Source organism: Cydia splendana, chromosome 18, assembly GCF_910591565.1.
Source record: "Cydia splendana chromosome 18, ilCydSple1.2, whole genome shotgun sequence".
Lineage (NCBI taxonomy): Eukaryota > Metazoa > Arthropoda > Insecta > Lepidoptera > Tortricidae > Cydia > Cydia splendana.
In genome coordinates, this window is record NC_085977.1 from 14,038,426 (window position 1) to 14,060,878 (window position 22,453).

At 35.3% G+C, this 22,453-nt stretch overlaps 1 protein-coding gene and 1 long non-coding RNA gene across 6 annotated transcripts in view; one reads left to right on the forward strand and one right to left on the reverse strand.

Moving 5' to 3' along the window:
- The window catches only part of LOC134799128 (protein doublesex), a 330,707-nt gene that overhangs the window by 210,093 nt on the left and 98,161 nt on the right, over nucleotides 1-22,453 (reverse strand). The window contains exons 4-5 of one of the 5 annotated variants that reach the window (XM_063771527.1): nucleotides 22,128-22,181; nucleotides 19,931-20,098 (exon numbers count right to left, since the gene is read on the reverse strand). The exons of 1 other annotated variant lie outside the window; for it this stretch is intronic. In XM_063771527.1, coding sequence (XP_063627597.1) covers nucleotides 20,029-20,098; nucleotides 22,128-22,181 — 124 coding nt within the window. In that variant the 3' untranslated portion in view covers nucleotides 19,931-20,028. Of the gene's footprint in view, nucleotides 1-19,930; nucleotides 20,204-22,127; nucleotides 22,182-22,453 lie in introns of those variants that run through there. 3 more of the 5 variants (XM_063771530.1, XM_063771531.1, XM_063771532.1) reach the window with 3 other exon arrangements.
- The window catches only part of LOC134799164 (uncharacterized), a 313,576-nt gene that overhangs the window by 105,862 nt on the left and 185,261 nt on the right, over nucleotides 1-22,453 (forward strand). The window lies entirely within an intron of this gene.

The following is a 22,453-nucleotide window of genomic DNA, read 5'->3' on the forward strand; positions in this document are numbered from 1 at the left end:
ACGCGTAAGTAATTAATATTTTATAGTATTTACCACTTAGGGCTTGTGCACAAATCACGCGAGGTTCGATAGGGGGAGGGGGGTCACGAAAAAATCACGATATATCACGTCGGGAGAGGGGGGTACACGGAAACCTCATGTGTATTTTTTCTACAGTGAACGAAACTAATAAACAAAACCCACCACATGAGTATATACTTTTTCTCGGTTTCGTTAAACATGAATCTTCACTCTTCACTTCAAAATAGCGAGTCTATTTAACGAAAATAGAAAAATAAACAAGATTTCCTAATATACAATACTATTTATCTTAAAATTAGGTCGAATGGAAAAATTTCCAAAAAATACACGTGAGGTTGTGTGGGGGGAGGGGGGTAGCCAAAAACCTCACCAAATATCACCAAGGGGAAGGGGGGTCAAAAAGTAGCCGAAAACACCTCGCGTGATTTGTGCACAACCCCTTACTGCAATATTAGGTACAATGAGTTATAATGAAACTATCTTTGTAAACAGAGATATAATTTTATCTCAGGTCAACACAGTTGCGAAGAGCAATATAGCAATTAAGTCGAAACATATTAATTGAATTGTGATATGGAATGTCAAACGTACTTTATTAAAAGATAACTACAGTCGCCATCAGATATATCGGAGCGGCCAAGGTGTTCACAATATCTGAACACGCGCTCTAACGCCCTGACAATAGAGGCGTGTTCCGATATTTGTGAGCACCTTGGCCGCTCCGATATATCTGATGGCGACTGTACATAATTTTAAAACACTTTAACGGCCTCCTAGCCTAGTTCGTAAGATCGTGTCAGAGGGGCTACCGCGAAAACCGAAATTGCGGGGATCTTTCTCTTTTACTCCAATGAAGGCGTAATTAGAGAGACAGAGAAAAATGCCCGCAATTTGCGAACTTCGATTTTTGCGGTTCTAGCCCAGATATTTTTGCGGCCTTCGTTGTGTAACATATTATTGTAGGTGACTGTACTGTGCTGTCCCATAGTCACAACATAACCTAAAGACCACATGTCATCTCTGATAACAGTGATAACATATGTACTAAACTTACACGTGTATCTGAACGAGTACTTTGACGCATAAGTAATCAGTATAATCATACTAATTATGCACATAATAACTTAATAAGTACATAATATTTGTAACGAAATATGTTTTATCAATCTAATTATATAGTAGCATAGCATAACACTTGATATCAATGAAAATGAGCCACTTTTTAGGGTTCCGTGCCTCAAAAGGAAAAAATGGAACTAGGGTTGCCAACTTTTTTTTGGTGGACTATAGTATTTTCCAGAATAAGGCATCAAAAATATAGTACATTCCAAAAAAATATAGTACTTTTAGATAAAATACTAAACATGAGTGTAATATACGTTTAATCGGAAATATAGTATTTTAGCGTACTATATATTTTTCCAAAAGTATATAGTACAGAGAGCCAAAATATAGTACAATACTATATAATATAGTACGGTTGGCAACCCTAAATGGAACCCTTATAGGATCACTCGTGCGTCTGTTTGTCCGTCTGTCACAGCCTATTTTCTCGGAAACTACTGGACCAATTAAGTTGAAATTTGGTACACATACGTAAATTAATGACCCAAAGATGGACGTGTAGCGTAAACAAATGAATTTCACACATGGGGGGCACTTTTAGGAGGTAAATGAGAAAGTTACAAAATAAAGTGTTTATTAGGAAAGGCCAATTACTATGTAGTGGCCAAAAACTATTGCAGTCACCCTACTGGTCATTTAGGATCTATAACAATGTTAAAGTTAGTTAGCAGCCGTTCTCATTTAATTTAGATTTTCCGGCCCCAATTTCACCACGGCTACAATTGTCAGTGACATATGTCGAGCGACAATTGTCAAGCGACAGGTGACATATTACAATTTTTATAAAATATTTTCTATAGAAATACTTACAAACATGACAGGCATTTTGCTACAATTGTATGTATTACAAGTATGTTGTGAAACAAGAATTATTTTTTCTAGTCGACATATTTGTAGAATTGTCGGTGAATCTTGACAGGAAATGAAGTTATATATCGGAATTTCGTGACAATTGTCGTGTTTCTTGTGACAATTGTCATAAACTTAATAGCAAGAGAAATATCTGTTTTTTTCCGATATAATAAAGTTTTTTTAAATAATTAATACAATGATGGTGGCAAACAGGAATACGGCCCGCCCGATGGTAATCGGTAACCGTAGCCCATGGATGCCTGTGACGTCAGCAACAGTGATGTTTTACAATTGTCGCACCTGTCACCGTGGTGAAATTGGGGCCTGGTCTTTTTGTCACGCTGTCAGTTTGTAAAGAAGACTGTCAGTGGATGCAACGCCGCGAGAATCGTCGAAGTGTAACTATGTAGATGACATTAAATCTTATATTTATATTCTAGCTATTTCTGTATGAAAACTGCCATCATACTGCTATTTATAATTTTAAACGTATAATTGGACTTAACTGACCATAGTTATAGTCACAAAACTAGATAAAAACCATAAATAAATCATTTTGAGCCCTTAGAAAAGGTTTAAAATTTTTAAGACTACTTATTAAAATATGCCTAAATAACTTTTAACATGTTTTAATAATACTTTACATAATTATGCCAAGAAAAGACGAATTTTACATTGAGAAGTCATTAAAGCAGTAAGTGACAGATGACAGACCTACCGCAGGCAAATTAAATGTTGTTCTATGGATGGGGGATGCGGGTAATCAGCGTTGCGGTTTGTACAAATATTATGCTATTCTGCTCCTGCGTCAGTTAATATTGTAAAGGGCAAGAAGTAAGTATACAGTAGCAGGCGTGGCTCACTCCGCGATTTCGTTGCGTCTCTACAAGTACATGCGGCCCACACCAATTTTGGTGTCTAGCACTACGGAACGTACGCCTGCTCGCGCGTTGCGCCACCTTGCGGTCATATCTATCGTAACAGATGCGTTTTGTTAGAGAGTGAACCTTCTGTACCTAGTACACAATGTGTGTATTTATTCTGTGACAGTAGTATATTAAAAAGTTTCAAACAAATACAAAGAAAACTATATTAACGTACGGCTAATGGAAATGGGTCGATTTGTACGAAAATTTCGTGCCATTGTATGTGTATGTACCTAACTTGTATTTTTGTGTGACAGGGTGTATCTTTTTTGATATTCAAGCTATAATCAAAGTTTTAGCAAAATCATATTATTATTTACTACTAATTATTGAAAGTTTATTGTAATTTTATCTAATCTAATATATGGATCTTGCCCAACTAGCAAATCTATGTGCTATAAAAGTTGAGAGCACGTTTTTATTTTCGCTTTTTGGTGCTATAAACGGTGTAAAAACAGTCGAGTAAAAGTCCTGTAAGCGTTTACTCAACGCGAAAAGGCGCACTTATACAGACTAAAAGTGTTATAAAAATCGAGTAAGCGCTGTATAAGAAGCAAATCGATGCTGTAAGAGTTGAGTAAAAGTGGATAAAAGCACTTCTAGTGTTTTAATAGCAACGATAGTGCTTTTACTCGACTATTTGTTCTATAAACATTAGCAATTTACTATTACTCAGTAAAAGTGTTCTATAAAAGCAGCCGCACTGCTTTTTCTCAGCAAAAATGTTTCGTAAAGGTAGCCGGATTGCTTTTACTCGGCATTTTAAATGTGTAAGAGTGCAGTAAATGCTTTTATTCAACTAATATGTGCTAAAAACGATCTCAGGTAAGCGATTATATTTCAATTATTTGATTAAGTTTGAGGCCTAATCGTCTTCACGTGTCTAATAAAACAAAAAGGTACTTAAGTATTTTTTACTGCTGTCATCCATGACATTTATTTTTACCGTGATTGTGTACATAAGTTTTTACTGTCTGTAAGTACACGTAATACAGTAAAACCCAGCGCGAAAAATACTTTATTGATAAAACCAAAGGCACTGGTTCATATATATTCATGGGCCGCCTATTTTCTTAAATATCAATAAAAAAATATTAATAAAAATAAGTAAAAATTTGCTTACACGATCTAGTTTCTGTTATATCTCATTAATTCGACTATAAGTCGAGTAACTGCGTTTACTGCTACACTTATAGCACATGATGTCGCCATGTTTATGGATTTATAGTCCGATGGCCGACTGCATGAAACCCTACCTGATAAAAAAATTGAAAAACCCTACTCTGTAGGGGTAGCTGACTTTTAGCAGCTTCAACTGCTCTTGGTCGGCCGTGGCTTAACTTGGCAAATTTTGCGCAAATGGCAAAAAAGTGGTACAAATATTCATCAAAAAAACAAAAGTGGTCAGCTACATCCTGTGTTGGCAGGTTCCTGTGTCCGACCGAATTTGTGGTACCAAGTGAGCTACAATTTACCTCATCGAAAAATAGAATGTCACTTGTATGGTAGGATAGCTGCCATTGACTTTTTTTTTAATGCGGACGGACTGAAAACGCTGTCAGGCTAAGGTGAGGCCGACCAAGACATATGTCAACAAATTTAATGTAGGTATTACAATCAGTTGTTTTGATTATATTTTTCGATGAGGTAAATTGTAGCTGTCACGTGGTACCACAAATTCGGTCGGACACAAGAACCTGCCAACACAGGATGTAGCTGACCAGTTTTGTTTTGCTGTCCTCAAAGGCAGCTATCCTACCATGCAAGTTTCATTCTATTATACGATGGGGGTTTTTTTTTATGAATTTTTGTGCCACTATTTTGCCATTAGCGCAACATTTTCCAAATTAAGCCGCGGCCGACCAAGAACAGTTGATGCTACTAAAAGTCAGCTACCCCTACAGAGTAGGATTATTCTATTTTTTTGTCAGGTAGGGTTTCATGCAGTTGGCCACCGGACTATATTGAAACGTCAACATGGCTGACTTGTGCTGTTAATGTAGTTCAAAACTCTTTAAAAGTACTCTAAGCTGAATACATTTTGAATAAAACCTGTAAATACACTTCAGCTCCTATAACAGCGGTTTGAACCCCATTACCCGAATTATGATATGATAACGAAATGGTTATTTGATTGCTTTTAATAGGCTTTTATAGCAACAGAGAAGAGAGTTAAGTAACAGTTGTATTAAAGCGCCTTATTCAGACAATTAGCTAATCTATAGCTGTTATATGATTTTAATAGAACAATTATGCTGAATAAAAGTGATTTAGTAGCGCTAACTCAGCATTTATTAAAAGGTGGAATAAAAGTGCTAAAAGATAGTGCTATAAACGTTTATACGACATGATTATAGCACTAATTAGCGAAAATTGCTAAATAGTCGAGTTAACCGCTATTATACGATATATTGGTGCTTCAACAACCGTAACTCGGCTGTTATACGATTACAGGCTGAGTAAATCAATTCTTATACGACTATTTTGCTACTTGGGTGGTTATCTGAATAAACGTATTTAGTTTTATTTTTGTTTTTCAATGTATACCTGGGAGACGTAGCTTTGCTCGGAAAACATATAAAAACTCAAATACGCGCGTTTTCCCAGAGATAAGATCTATTTATCGCCCTCGAAAACCCCCATATAGCAAACCATATAGCAATTAGCGAAATCGTTAGAGCCGTTTCCGAGATCTCCGAAATTTGATATTCAAGCTATAATCAAAGTTTGAGCAAAATCATATTATTATTTACTACTAATTATTGAAAGTTTTAATTTAGTTAGCAATAAAATCAGTAACCTATTTTAAATTGTAATTTTATCTAATAATCTAATATGCATGGATCTTGATTATCTGAATAAATGTATTAAGTTTTATTATTGTTTTTCAATGTATACAAAACCAATTTTCTTTTTAAATACAATATTGAACTGCTAATAAGAATTTTTAGCAACGAAAATTAGTACCTACCAGACAATAATATATATGTTATAGTGCGGGATAAAATAGTAGAACTTAAATAAAAAGGAACTATAAAAATTCCATACTAAATTTTTGCCACGTTTGAGTATTTTACGTCAAAAATGTGACAGTTATGTAGGAAGTGGCGCCCTCAATATTTTTTTACAATTTCTTGTCGGACTAATATCCTACGTAAATGTTCACGCCAAGTTTCATGCATGTAAGCATGTCGTTTTGAAACCAAAGCGGCCGGATCGTGCAATTCTAAACAAAATTTAATAGCTACCTCAATTTTTTAAATCATTTTTGGGGGTTCACATCACATCTATCCTTTTTAAAACACTATCTGCTGGGACAGGAAAAGGTAATGTAGTTTCTCTGTCTCTTATAGGAGTAAGATGAAAGGACAGATAACCTCTTTTTGTGCCATTCAACATTCAATATAACGTTTAAAACATAACTAACCCATTAAACGCCCACAAATCGCACATTTCAAAAACGCATTAACTCCAGACATTCAACTATCATCGCAATGTTCACATTACCGTACAGTTTTCTAGGCAGTAATGTAATTTTTACGAGCGCGTACGTCGCTGATTGGCTGAAGAATTGTTAACATTTAAAACAGTATGGCGGCCACGGCTATGACGGCGGGTAATTAAGTTTTACGATTCTGTTCTCTTAATTGGAATGCTTCGATAGGGTATGAAACAATGTATTAGTGTTATGGCCAGGTCCTCCCGACACCAATTTTTGAATTTCGGTCGCTCAATTTCGTGATATTCTACTAATAGAATTGAAAACTAATGGTCAATACCACTAGATTCCAAATTTATATCGCTCGTATTTCAAAAATAGCATTTCGCCGTTTTCCACAGATTTTCGAGTGAAAAAATCGAGCGCTCGAAATTCAAAAATCGCCCCCCTGGCCCTTCTGGCAGTCTACTATTTATTTAGAGTATTTGTATCGAGCTCTCACATATATGTAGTGTAAAATAGTAAAAAAGTATAATTATTTGTTAGCCTATTATATAGTGTCCCACTGCTGAGCAAAGGCCACCCTCTCATCCACTCATCTCTGTCTAATTGTCTATGGCAATAACATAGAGAAAAAAATACTATATTTCTCTATTCTATGGCAATATATAATTAGACCAATATACGTCATAAACATAAATACAAAACTGTCACCTATATGTTGATGTCCGAATTAGGAAAAACTAAATAACGATTAGGTATAATAAGTGGTTATGATTTATTGTACAAATCATTTTATTCAATAAAAATAAATAATAATAGATAGTCTACCGACAACCAGAGTACATTTTTTAGTAGTAGTATACAAAGTATATATTTTAGTTGTGTCAAAATAGGCATCATACTATAAACCCTACATACCTAATTCCTACTACTTTACATTCCTATACCTAATTAACAGGTTTAAATAAGAAATAGTAGAACCCGCGTAATACGATCATGCTGATACCGGAACTAAATAATTTTATGCACGGCTTTCCCGCTTAAAACGCTTTTTTGACGTAGTTCCTTCCGAATCTTCTGAAGCGGATTAGTGTATATCCGCAGCTCTGAAAGTAACCTTAAAGGGGCCCACTGATTAACAGTCCGCCGGACGGTATCGGCCTGTCAGTTAGAACAAAATTTTGTCAGTTCCGAACAACTGACAGGCCGATACCGTCCGGCGGACTGTTAATCAGTTGGCCCCTTAATATATAGGTAAAACTAGTAATCCAGTAACTTTGTCGAATTTTGTAACCTGGCTCTTTTGCGTCAAATCCGGTAGTTCTGATTTTTTGCAGACTTATTTATGATGTTCGTCCAATGAATAATACAAGTTTGTGACTTCGAGCGCCGAACGCAACTTTGTCAAATATCGAGAAACCCGCGAAAATTTCGGTTTTCTTTTAGATTTGGGCGATTATAACCCTAAAGGACTAGTTTTTGATAGTGCCTTCTCAGGGCGTTTTTAAAGTGGACTAGATTGGCTACAGTACGAGACTAGAATTGTCTCTGTACATTTCAAAGTTTATATTTTTTATCGAACTTGTATTCGTAGGCTAAGTAAGTGCAGTGAGTATGCACTTTTGTCTCAGGCAATGCCAGTTGCACAATTGATAAAAACCATCCCATGTCCTTCCTCGGGCCTCAAATGAAAAGTGTCTTTTCACTCACTGTCATCTGTATTATAACCTGTGTTTCACAAATAAAATATTACTTACTTACTTACAAAAGGGCTTATCTTTGTATGGTGTCCATAGAGAAATACGCCCTTTTGAAAAGACTCTCCTCAAATTATCTCCATACCAAATTTCATTTAAAATCGGTTCAGCGATTTAAGCGTGCAGATGTAACAGAGAGACAGAGTTACTTTGGCATTTATAATATTATTATTATTAAGAAGGGATTACAACATTAATCTAAATAGTATATAACTGGATCAGGCATGAAGGGTTAGGAGGAAATGACGAACAGGATATAGTCATATATCTTTCAGTAGGAATGTTTGTCCTTGTCACAGTCTCATATTTTTTTATTCCCCTCCGTAAATTTAGTATGTATTATGGTGGGATAAATAAATTCGACCAATCATAGTGTCGCATTGCGTATGTTTTGTCCCTCACGGAGGCACGCGTATAGCACTTCTATAGGATCCTACCTTCTACGGACTACAACGTTTGCAACACAAAACTAACAAGACCACGGGCCATAACATAAATTGCAATTTTTTATCGCATTTCTGCGAAGTCTGCGCCACACGATATTATTGCTGTTTTACAACTTGGACCATTAAAAGGTACGATTTAACATTTTTACAATCCTTAATTGTATATTATAAAAGTTTAAGGCAGTTCATTGTGGTACAGTGCGCCCGATTTATGATTTTAGGGCTTCATAAGACTTGTTGTCATTTTCATTAATTTAAAAGATATTATATTGTTGAAAATGTCAAGTAGCACTGTGGCTAAATTTAGTAAAGGTTAGTAAATGAGTGATATTGATATCCTAGGATTTCATATAGATCAGTAAACTAAATACAATTGCAAACAAGCAAAAATTTGATTTTATTAAGTACTAGCGACCCGGGCCCCGGCTTCGCACGGGCGGGCACGGGTTAACAAATTATACACAAACCTTCCTCAACAATCACTCTATCGATAGGTGAAAACCGCATGAAAATCTGTTCAGCAGTTATTGAGTTTATCGAGAACATACAAACACACAAACAGACAGGCGCGCGGCGGGGGACATTGTTTTATAAGGTGTATAGACATAAAAATGTGCTAAGTGTGTGTAAATAATAATAAGAGAAATACGCGGCACAGCAGCAAAAACAGCCGCTATATAGAGAGTGCCCTATGGCGTAAAGTCATTTTATTTTTGTATTAATCCCATATTTTGAACAATTATTACTAATTAAATGCACAAACAAATATAAAAAGGCACTTTTAAATTTGACTTCTTTGTGGTCGTATCTTTCTTTATAAACGGATCGGACAATGTGAAAACGTTCTAAGGCTGGACTTAGGCTAGGGTAGACCGAGACAAATCGGATCACTGGGGAAATCGGATCAAAATAAGCATTTCTGTAAAATTTGAAAGATCGCGGTTAGTTACAGCCAGTCAATCAGCGTCCCGCGTTCGCTCTGTTCCTAACGCATGTCACCACAGTTACTGCCATTGGAAAAGACTCACGCGTCGGTCAGGTTACATATCAGAATACCGAAAATCTATTTACCTAATGTTGAATCACCTATGCTCGTTTCACCTATTTTTTTAAATACCTATTGATCAGTTAACCTAAGCTCATAACACCTAATGAATGAATTACCTATTGCACGTTTCACCTACAATTGGTTTACCTAAGCTCAGAATACCTATGCTCGATTTACCTAAAGTTGAAACACCTAATACTCGAAATACCTAAAGCTAATATACCTAATACACGAAACACCTAATGTTGGTATACCTAATGCACGAAATACCTAAACTCGGTATACCTAATGATCGAATTGCCTAAAGTTAACATACCTACTGCACGAATTACCTAAAGTCGGTATACCTAATGATCGCACTACCTAAAGGTAACATACCTAATGAACGAAATACCTAAATTTGATACACCTAATGCACGAAATACCTGAAGTCGATGCACTTAATGAACGAAATATGTACCTAAAATCAAAAATATAATTATTGTTTAGTAGAATATTATTAGGACATACAAGAAGTCGAGATAGGTGCGATGACGAGCACAGCGAGGAGGAGCGTGTTAGGTTAACTACGACCAAACAGTGCCAAAACCGACTTTTATTCATCGTCATGATGTTAACTTACAAAAATTTTGTTTTTGATAAGATAAGATAACATAACTAATTTTGTATTAGACTAACGAAATCATTCTACTACCTAAAAAGTAGCGTTTCAAAAAGTGTATTTTTAAATTGTTATCCAAACAAACAGTTTCTACTGTAAGGTTGGGAAATCATACGATTTATTGGGTGGAGTTGGCACTTGATCATTCGGCAAAATGATATGAGTTTTGTACTAGGTATATAGACTTGAGGTTTTCCGTGCATTAGGCATATCGAAATTAGGTAATTCGTTCAGGAAGTATATCAACTTTAGGTATTTCGTGCGATAGGTTTAACAGTTTTAGGTATTTCGTCCATTAGGTAAATCAAGTTTAGGTACATCGTTCATTAGGTATATCAGCTTTAGGTGTATCGTCCATTAAGTATATCAGCTATAGGTGATTCGTGCATTAGGTATAATAGCTTTAGGTGAAACGTGCAGTAGGTAAAACGTGCATTAGGTATATCGTGCATTAGGTGTTTCGTCCATTAGATTATTTGAGCTTAGATATTATAAACTTAGGTCAGTCAATGTTTAGGTAAAATGATCGATAGGTAATTTAAAAATAGGTGAATCAAGCATAGGTGATTCAACATTAGCTAAATCAGTTTTCGGTATTCTGATATGTAACCGTCGGTCACGGTGACACTTCCCGATGAGTCGCTCGTACAGGTGTATTGTGATTTTACCGCCGATGTAAAAAATGTGCAAATACAGTCCGTGTTAAAAGTAAACGCAAAAGGCTAAAGGTTTGTAATTGTTGTTACTTATTGTTAATGGCGCATACTTAGTGTTTCCTGATTTGATTTTGTTTTTATTGTATTTTAAGGTATATTTCCGTTACGCGAAAATAATTCAAACATATGATATGGGGTTATGCGGATCATCTGATTGGGGGTGATTAGGATCACACTATAAAACAAGGTTTTTGGACGTTTTTGTTGGCTTATTTTATGTTCGCATGTTTTAGATGGTGCGTACGTATAAAAAGAAGAGGTACCAGGGGGAATGGTCGGGAGAAAATATGACTACAGCTGCTAATAAGGTTTTAACGAAACCGCTGTCCCTACGTAGAGTCTTTTGTTACCAACAACTAATTTTCTCATATGGGGTGAATCGGATATGTGTGATTTTTCATGTTTTGGTTTGCAAAAGTTTACAGTTTTTGTTTATTTTCATTTAAGTTATTCGATTTTGTTGCTAAATGGCCATTAGCATGTTTTGGATTTATTGTTAAAATATATAGTAGCATATAGGAGTGATATTATGTTGCGCTTTCTGTAGGTGGCGTGATAAAAAATTTAACTAGAAAGGAGGAATAAAAAGAATGCTCAAATGCAACATTAAAGATACCAATGATAGTTGATCTCAATTATTTGACCTTTGTGATTCTTAATCATATGATTAACATTGTTAACCATTATTAATTAAGATTTTATGACAGAGTTTTTTGATCCGTTTTACCCCTTAAAATGGGGCGAATCGGATTTTTTAAGAGTTTTTGTATTTTATTTTTCATAAATCATATTTAAGTTTGATTTTATGTCTGAACTTTGGATTCTGTTCATTAATAAATAATTTATCCAACTGAATATTAACAAAAACAGTATCACCTTAAAAATAGTATTTATTGACCGTCAAACAAAAAATGACCCGATTCGCCTCGGTCTACCCTATAGGTTTAGAGCATTTAGTAACGCCTTGGCTGTCATTTTCTATACAAAACAGTCTGCCGATTTTTGCGGGGGAGGGGCACGTCAAATGTATGGCTATTTGTACATGATTTGAACGTAACGATCAAATAGCCATGTCAGATAAACGCCAGTCCATACAAAAGTTTGCAAAATTATGCAAGGTTTTCAAGGGTAAGCTCTTAAAGGCGACTCCAGTTATTAAATGCTCTAAGGCTTAGGCTTCTTTGTTTTAAGAAGTCCATCCCCTTAACGTGCCTTAACTTATCAAGGCATAGCCCGAATTCACACCGGCGATGCCGCGGGCATAACTTGTTCTTTGAAAAAAAGTCTGATCTTTAATTATTGTTTTCTGTCTGTCCTTGTCTGAATCGAATAAAACAGTGACATGTAGTAAATGACAACGGTTGTAAAATTGTTTCGTTCATAGATTTATAGTTTTAGCATAAAATTAAATGTTAACGGTTATTACTACCTATACTAAACTATACTATACTAATGAAATGTTACGGTGGCTAAAAAAGAACTGTATTCTGTTGCCGGGGAGGTTTTGGGATTATACTGAGCAACTTTTACTATGGGACCAACCCCGAAAACGGAAAAAAAATACCCTCCCATAGAAAATGGACCAGCCAAAATGTATGAAACAACCAAATTTGTTTTTCGCGATTTCGATGTTCGTCCCATAGTAAAAGTTGCTCAGTATAATGTTACTTCTGTTACTTCTTTGTTACTTCTGTGTATCTTCCTATTTATAGGCAGAACCGAACTAGCCCTGTTTCTACTTATTATCAATATCATTATTTTATATTTAATGGAACTATAGGTCTTATTGTATATCTGCAAGCTTAAACATATTTGTATGTGACTGTTTGTTTCCTAAATAAATAAAAAAAAAAAAAAAAAAACCAAAACCTCCCTGGCAACAGGAATGCAGTTATTTTTTAACCCCCTGTATAGCTCCACTAAGAAAGTTTTGTCTGTCTGTAATAGGGGCACAATGTAGGTAACATTTCGTATTGTTTATTCTTTGACCTATTTTAATTGTATGATTGTTTAATTTGCTTTTAACGTCGCGAGTGACAGTGTAATAACTCCAAATAGGTTATAAGCGTTTGAAAACTGAAGCGCTTAAATTGTACAAATTGTACAGTTGGTCTTTAGTCGCGCCTAGGCAAGCTATAACTGAGCACGTGTTGTGGAGCTCCCGCACACCGAAAGAGACAAACATTGTGCAGTCGACGTCATAAATATCTCCTTTGTAATAAGGCAAAAAGTGTAAACATATCTTTGTCGTCCACTGTACAACCGAGTGTAACAAAAATGAATGGTATGCGCAAAATTAATCAACATAAACAGATTTATACGTAGGTAATAAAATAAATACGGAAGTATGATTTGTGGTTATACGAGTTTAACCTATTTATCTGTAGTTATACATATAGTATCATTGGCTTAACATGATATTGTGCGCCAAGAGTCTCGCAAAAAACCGGACAAGTGCGAGTGGGACTCGCCCACCAAGGGTTCCGTACTTTTTAGTATTTGTTGTTATAGCGGCAACAGAAATACATCATCCGTGAAAATTTCAACTGTCACGGTTCATGAGATACAGCCTGGTGAAGGACAGACGGACAGCGGAGTCTTAGTAATACTCCCTTTTTTACCCTTTGGGTACGGAAAAGATAATAAGCAAAGGAAAAAAGTCTGAAAGCGTATCGAGGACACCCAAGCAGCTGAGGTGCGCCCATAAACAATAAGAAGAGAAAGAAAGGTTATTAATTATAAAAAAAGCCGTATTATAGGTCCTTAGTGCCATTAGTAAACAATTAGATATAGCCCTTATAGCCAAGCGACACATAACAGTCATGAAGCCTAACCTGCCTTGTTTATTCAATCCGTAAATTAAACGCGATCTTTGACTAACTAGCTATAATAGTAGGCTCCACAGCTATATTAATATTAATAATTCATTTAATAGCATGCATTTTAATTATTTATCATGTTAAGCGGCAATCTGTAAACATTATACAGATATAAACATGGTCATAAACATACTTTAAACTTTATTATGGCTTTGGCATACTGGGCTACGGCGTAATCGAAAAAATGGTACAGATGTAGTTCATGTAGTGCATAATTATTTCCATCGTATTTTCACGGAAACGTACGAAAGTGTTTCTGTCTCGGTACAAAAAGTAGGTACTGAGGTCGACTGAGTAGCATGACAAATACGAACGTTTCCGAGAAAATACGATGGAAAACAATTATGCACTAGGTACATCTGTATTTGTTTATGCTCATCTCAAAAATCATAGACTAACTTTTAGTATCACTATCACTAGGTATCACTGCACTTTATAAAACAAAGTCCCCTGCCGCGTCTGTCTGTTTGTATGTTTGTTTAAAATCTGCAACTACTGAACGGATTTTCATGCGGTTTTCACCTATCCATAGAGTGATTCTTGAGGAAGGTTTAGGTGTATAATTTGTTAACCCGTGCGAAGCCGGGCGGGTCGCTAGTGAAGTATGAATTAAGCTTAGAATAAATTTAAAACTGGAAAAATTACTGTGTGGGTTAGACTTGAATTATTTAATTAATTGAGTAATTTTTCCACTTTTATATTTATTCTAAGCTTAAATAGCATGCATCGTTCGCAGACGTTTTTGCTTGTAAAAAATTAAAATAAGTTTGAATTAATCCTAAAACTGCTACAAAACAATGTGTTAAAAAGGAAACCTACCGCCTACAAAATCCATATGCTCAGTTACGCATCGGTTGCATTCATTCATCATCATTTAAGTATGTACATACCTAATAATATAGAGTCAGTCCATGAAAAGTCTGCAGCGGATTTGATAGCCCACGCAGTGCACGTGTTATTTAAAAACGTAAAACTTCTATGAAATTATGACGCATAAATGACACTTGCACTGCGTGGGCTATCAAATCCGCTGCAGACTTTTCTTGGTCCGACTCTATTCATGTTTATTGTTGACCAATACTACGGTTCGTCGATTTTGCGTGTGGGCTGGTTAAGTTGTGCCGTCCTCGAGAACGTTCTCAATGTAATATTCTCGAGCGAGAGCATTTCCCTTACAAAAGGGAGAGCGTTCTCGAGAACGGCATAATTCTAGCTGGTGAAATGAAGTAAAATTGCAAAGCATGATGTAGTTCTAATTTCTTGGAATGTAATTAGGGGCGGTTAGGCCAGCCAGCATGTATCAGTGTGTTATACACCTAAACCTTCCTCAAGAATCACTCTATCGATGGGTGAAAGCCGCATGAAAATCCGTGCAGTCGTTTTTGAGTTAATCGCGAACATGCACACAAACAGACAGACGCGGCGGGGGACTTTGTTTTATAAGGTGTAGCGTATATATGTCTTGTTGAAACACTGTAATATCTAAGCTCCTCCAGAACTTTTCAAGTACTCTCTTCCATCAGGTTACGTTGTCCCGTTGTCATCAAAACACAGTATCTGGGAGACCGAGCTTCGCTCGGAAAACATATAAAAACCTAAAAATGCGTTTTCACAGAGATAAGACCTAGCTAGATCGATTTTTCATATAGCAAATTTCATCGAAATCATTAGAGACGTTTCCGAGATCCCCGAAATATATAAATATATATATACCTACTTAGATATAAATATATATGTATACAAGAATTGCTGGTTGAAAGGTAGGGGATCCGGCAGACCTCGTCGGTGATGGCGGGATAACTTATCCTTTTCGAGAGACTGGCCAGATGTAGCTCAAAATCGGGAAGAGTGGAAGAAGAGGGTCGAATCCATAGTAGCTGCTTTGTTACTGCACACCGTTGTATGGGGACCTTGCACTTTGAGACTATGCGCTGAAACTTGGCACAGTTGATTCTTAGCTGGTCTTGAGCAGATACAGATCGGGAGCCGTCGAGAGCCACCTCTCATTTAGTGAGGGGGGAGGGGGAAAGTTCGATGCTGCCGCGCTTCACTTGGAGCAACATTTCTCTAAAACTATACCTATTAAGGAATGTAATATATCATTTTCGGATAAATTAAGGATGAGGAATCTAGTTTCGGAACAAAAACAATGCACTTTCTAACAAAAAAAAAGCATAAAGTAGAAAAGACTAAAAAACGTATTTTTGATTTTTTCATAATTACCAATTTTTTTTTAAAGTGTAGCAGGAATCTGAAAACAAAAAATACAGTCGTAAAGCTACACTTATTACGTTAAAGAAAATATATAGATTAATATACAAAACTGTTGATAAATGGGAGATAAAAAATAATATTAAGCGTGGGTCAGAGTGATCTCAATACAAAATATTATGAATGTGGGAAAGTTACTTATAATTTGTTCTACAATCGTTTATTTTTCTTGTTTTTTCGTAAATAACTCGTAAACGGTAGCCCACAGCAAAAAAATATCTTTTACGTAAATAATCTGTTTCAGATTTCTTATTAAATAAGTACTACTGTTTTTCGGTACCATCAATATTAAAAAAAATATTGAAGGGAGAAAATAAATACTTAGGTCCCCTTTTTTAGTCATTCGTAAATAACTCGTAAACGAAGGCCAATAGCAAAAAAATTTTTAGTACATGAATAATTTACATAAAATTTCCTACAAAAAAGGTCATTCGAACTTTTTCGCTAGGATCAATATTAAAAACGATATTAAAGAGAGAAAATAAATTCTAAGGTCCCCTTTTTAAATATTGATCCTAGCGAAAAAGTTTGAATAACCTTTTTTGTAGGAAATTTTGTGCTAATTATTCTTGTGTTAAAATATTTTTTGCTATTGGACATCCTTTACGAGTTATTTACGAATGACTAAAAAAGAGGACCTTAGTATTTATTTTCTCCCTTCAATATTTTTTTTAATATTAACCTTAGCGAAAAAAAGGAGCACTTATTTTATAAGAAATCTGAAACAGATTATTTACGTAAAAGATATTTTTTTGCTGTGGGCTACCGTTTACGAGTTATTTACGAAAAACTAAAAAATAAACGATTGTAGAACAAATTATAAGTAACTTTCCCACATTCATAATATTTTGTATTGAGATCACTCTGGCCCACGCTTAATATTATTTTTTATCTCCCATTTATCAACAGTTTTGTATAATAAACTATATATTTTTTTAAACGTAATAAGTGTAGCTTTACAACTATATTTTTTGTTTTCAGATTCCTACTACACTTAATAAAAAATTGGTAATTATGAAAAAATCCAAGATACGTTTTTTTGTCTTTTCTACTTTATGTTTTTTTTTTGTTAGAAAGTGCATTGTTTTGGTTCCAAAAAAAAATTCCTCATCCTTAATTTAACCGAAAATGATATATCACATGCCCTAATAGGTACAGTTTTAGAGAAATGTTGCTCCAAGTGAAGCGCGGCGGCGTCGAACTTCCCCCCCTCCCCCCCACTAAATAAGACGTGGCTCTCGAGGTCTCCCGGTCTGTATCTGCTCATGACCAGCTAAGAATCAACTGTGCCAAGTTTCAGCGCATAGTCACAAAGTGCAAGGTGTCGTGCACTAACAAACTAGCTATAGGTGTTTTGATTAAATATTTGGATAGTGTTAAAAAGTTTGAGAATCCCTTGTCTGTTTGTTTCTAGCGAATTGTCTATTCATTTGTACACCCGCAATAACATGTTACACAACGACGGCCGCAAAAATATCTGACACGATCTTATTTGTAGAACCATAAGAGCGTGGCACATATTCTTGCGGCCTTCGAAGAGTAACATATTATTGCGGTTGACTGTATAGTTGCTAATGAATTGATGCGTACAAATGGTTTATTAGAATGATACAAACGAACCTATCTAATTCGGCCGAATACCTATTCGATTCGGTAAGATCTAAACCGAATACATATTAGGGTAAATCGGCAGTAACTGGCCACTTTTAGTTACTGGCCGCCCTAAACTAAAAATGAATTCTTTTCACCTATAAGCAGAATTCATTTTAGTATAATATGGTTTCAACAACTGACCAGCTTTCAATAACTGGCCACCTTATACTAAAATGAATTCTATTTATAGGTGAATAGAATTCATTGTTGGTTTGGGGTGGCCAGTTACTAAAAGTGGCCAGTTACTGGCGAATTACCCTAGTACTCGCAAAACTCCATATTCTCCACATAAAAAAAAAATTGCCCAAGTTTAATATGTTTATGTGATATTTTTTTTCATGAAAAGAAAAATAAAACAATATTTAATACCTATCTGTTATTTAAGGTGCGTGTCACGATGTCACCACAAGAAAGTTGTGTACATTTTTTTGCAATTTCAACGTCCGGTAATCCATAATTTAATTAATTAACTGCTATGCTCGCAGTTATAAGTTTTTATTTGAGTTGCTTAGTCGTAAATATATTGTAACGATGTATTTATATGTGTAATTATAATGAAATAGAGATAATTTGAATAGCGCCAGTTATCGTCGGTTTCCAACATTGTTTCATATTATATTTATTAATAATCAGTAGGTACCTAATAACCGTGAATATAAATAAATTATAAAATACCTCGGTGTGACGAGTGCAATTTGATTTCACGTTTAACCCCTTAACAGACCATATTATAAGAAATCCTCAATTCAAAGCCAATCCAATGTCAGCATATAGTACTAAAAATTCTACTTAAGGAAAAAATACAGCAAGATGACGTTATACGGAGGTTAGTTTTTGCCCCCGAAAAACCAGGGCTATGTATACATATAAACTATAAAGAAAAGTAAGGGGTGGTTTCACACAAATGTGTAAACAGTAATAGTAGGTATAGCAAGAGTCGTTTTTCAGTAGAACATAAGCAGACAGTGTTGCAGACTCTTTGGAGTTTTTATTCTTCTTTCCGATTATAAATTCAACAGAAGAAACTGACACATTATATCTTTAGGTTCATTGATTGGGTTGTCAAACGCTGTGGTTTTCTGATCCTTGTAAATGCTAAAATATAATTAAACACACTCGCTAATATCGAAGGTAAAATATATCTTATCATTTTCAGACAGAATCATACTATCTTTTTCCTTATGCTTGAACATATTATAAACCCAAAAAGAGAGTCACGTTTGTTTCATTTTTACAAGGGACAAAACTCGTTTGCCAGACTACAAGTTTTCTTACACAACAACTTAAGACTGTGTTGTTTATTGATGCTAGTGTAATACACACCATAATACCAGTTTGTATGTTGTAGCTGTATTGATTGTATAATAAAACTTCCTTAATTTTCCACACGTTTTTAAAACTTTCAATCTTTTCTGTCCCTACATTCGGACAGATAAATCGTAAAATGTAATTGTTATTGGATTAATACCTTCCTGAAAATGAATAAATGGGATATTTATTCAATAAAGTTGAACTTGTGCTAAGTTCAACTTTATTGAATAAATAAGAAAAAAATATTTGTAAGACCTAAATGACAATATAGATGTTGTCAAGATAATTAAAAGAAAAAATGCGTCGTCCTTCTAAATTAGCGACGAAATCGAAACAGTACCACTCATACCTTTAAGATTACTTAGACAGTAGCAAACAAGCATTCGGCCTAAACTTGCTTGCTTTGTCAAGTCATTTGTCGTATCGCGTTGACAGGTTTGTCAATTTCAACCGAGGCTTTAACGTAGACTTAGGTACTAAAAACTCTAAGCGAATTACTTAGACGCTGACGCTTGCAGCGTTGAGCGTAAAAACTAATAACTTATCACTTTGAACTCGCCGCCAAAAAGCCAAAGCACAAGAAAATAGAGCGAGTTAAACTTATTTCCTCGCTCTATTATCTTTTTATTACAATTTCTAGCAATGAAAACTAGTTCCAGACATAGATATCTGTTACTTAAAAGTTCATATCAAATTTAATATTATTTTAGAATGTAGTTTTAAAATAAAAACGTTACATCGATTGTATGACAGCGGATAGATTCGTGTGACTTAAGCGTCAGAGGAATTCGCTCAGAGTTAAGTTGTAATGCTAGCACTTACCATGAGATCCGATTTGTAAGGCATAACGTCCAACGAAGCTTATTTACAGGTACAGTCACCGCACAGTCCACAAAACACAGCACTTGAAAAACATAGTATCATTCGCAAAACAACTTCATCGATGACGATAGCACACCACTAAAATTATTTATTTCGCTCAGCATTTTCCTACAAAAGAAAAACAAAATAAAAAAATGTATCACTTGCACATCACTATGAATGAAATGTGGTCACTTTTTTTAAATTTCGAATTTCTCCACCTTCGTCCGGTCACTGTGGAAATGAAATCACGACTGGGTTAGTGATGTTCTGATACGTCGGCTGACACACCACTCTTTTATCAAGTTAGCAAATTTGTATGTGTGGGTGTGTAACATTGTTGTTAATGTGTTATGACACATTGTGTTGTGTGGACCGAACTTGCAACGTTGTAGCCTCCGTAATACATTGTTTGTAAACGGCGCGCTTCGCTGCTATATGTATAGTGTACGCAAGCGACGTAAGCGTGACTCATATTTCTTATCAATTACACTCTTTATAAAGGAAAGTTATTTATTCGCCAGTAACTGGTCACTGTTAGTAATTGGCCACCCTAAACTAAAAATGAATTCTATTCACCTATATACAGAATTCATTTTAGTATAAGGTTTCAATAACTGGCCAGCGTTCAATAACTAGCCGCCTTATACTAAAATGAATTCTGTTTATAGGTGAATAGAATTCATTTTTAGTTTAGGGTGGCCAATTACTAACAGTGGCCAGTTACTGGTGAATTACCTTACAGTGGAACCTAGATAAAGCAAAATCCTCGTTAACACGAAATAAAATGCTGTTCCATTCCCTTCAAACCTCAATACTCGTAACACGTAATATAAAGTAATCAACGATTCTTCACGGTTCATCTTGTCTTGAAGTACTTTTTAGGGTTCCGTACCCAAAGGGTAAAACGGGACCCTATTACTAAGACTTCGCTGTCCGTCCGTCCGTCCGTCCGTCCGTCCGTCCGTCTGTCACCAGGCTGTATCTCACGAACCGTGATAGCTAGACAGTTGAAATTTTCACAGATGATGTATTTCTGTTGCCACTATAACAACAAATACTAAAAACAGAATAAAATAAAGATTTAAATGGGGCTCCCATACAACAAACGTGATTTTTGACCAAAGTTAAGCAACGTCGGGAGTGGTCAGTACTTGGATGGGTGACCGTTTTTTTTTTGCTTTTTTTTTCGTTTTTTTTTTGCATTATGGTACGGAACCCTTCGTGCGCGAGTCCGACTCGCACTTGCCCGGTTTTTTTAACCATCATAACTCGAAAAATTAAAGAGACCTTTTTTTTTGCACTATACACGGTTCATCTTGTCTTGAAGAACACCAGAGGTATAATGGCCATCTATCTCTCTTCCATTTAGTGCGACAAAGAGACATTAGCGTTTCGTTTTCGTTGATAAATTTATTTTTTAACCATGGTACCAGGTGGCAAAGGCTGATGAGAAAGTTGCATTTTATCCACAAGGGTGGCAAAGTATTTAATTAGATGCAAATTTTGAGTTGTTTTCTCATTTTGGCTGGTGGAATTGACTTTTAAGTGATGATTTTAAATAGTAATAAATATTTAATACCGTTAATTCATTTTGATTTGTAATGTTTTATAGGTACTTAGTTAGCATTTTCTTCGCGTTGGTGTGGTAAAGTTTTTGTGTTTCACTCGGTGGCAAAGTTTGGTTAATCCTCGTGCCTTAAAACCCTCGCAACGCTCAAGATTCCATTTTCAAACCACTCCATACGCTCGTAGTTCAATTTTGGAATCTTTCACTTGCTCGGGTACCAATATTATTACGAGGGGAACAACTATGCCCACTTGTAAAACAAAAAGTAACTATTTTTTGCGTCTTTTGTCGTAGGTACAGTCACCAGCAATAATATGTTACACAACATAGGCCGCAAAAATATCTGACACCATCTTATTTATAGAGCCATAAGAGCGTGTCACATATTTTTGCGGCCTTCGAAGAGTAACATATTATTGCTGGTGACTGTACCTTGTTTATCGTATTATTAAAAGAAGACTTTTAAAGGGGGTAAAACGTTGCAAATTCGGTCTGTGTGTAAAAAACAAAGGTTGGTTTCGGAACAGGAATTTTGGTTTCTTTTTGTGTGTTTCTAACGATTTTTGGATGATTTAAATGGAACCTTACTTTGAAACTTGCTTAGGTTGCGGTGGGCGTTTTTCATCGCCATCCGATATGGAGCTGAAATTAACAAAAACATTATATAACATTCGCGAAAGCAAAAAAAAAACTAACATATGTCGATTCAAACAAAAAAAAACATAAATTAAAAAAAGCTTTGAAACAGAAACGTGTGTGAATATATGAAGTTATAAGTTTATCGTCAGTTTTGGTTAAAATTCAACGTGTGATAAATTTTGGTTAGCATTGAAGGTGTTATATTGAAAACTATGTAGATGAAACTATATGACATGGTAACTGATAAGTCTGATAACTTATGAATGATATGTTTG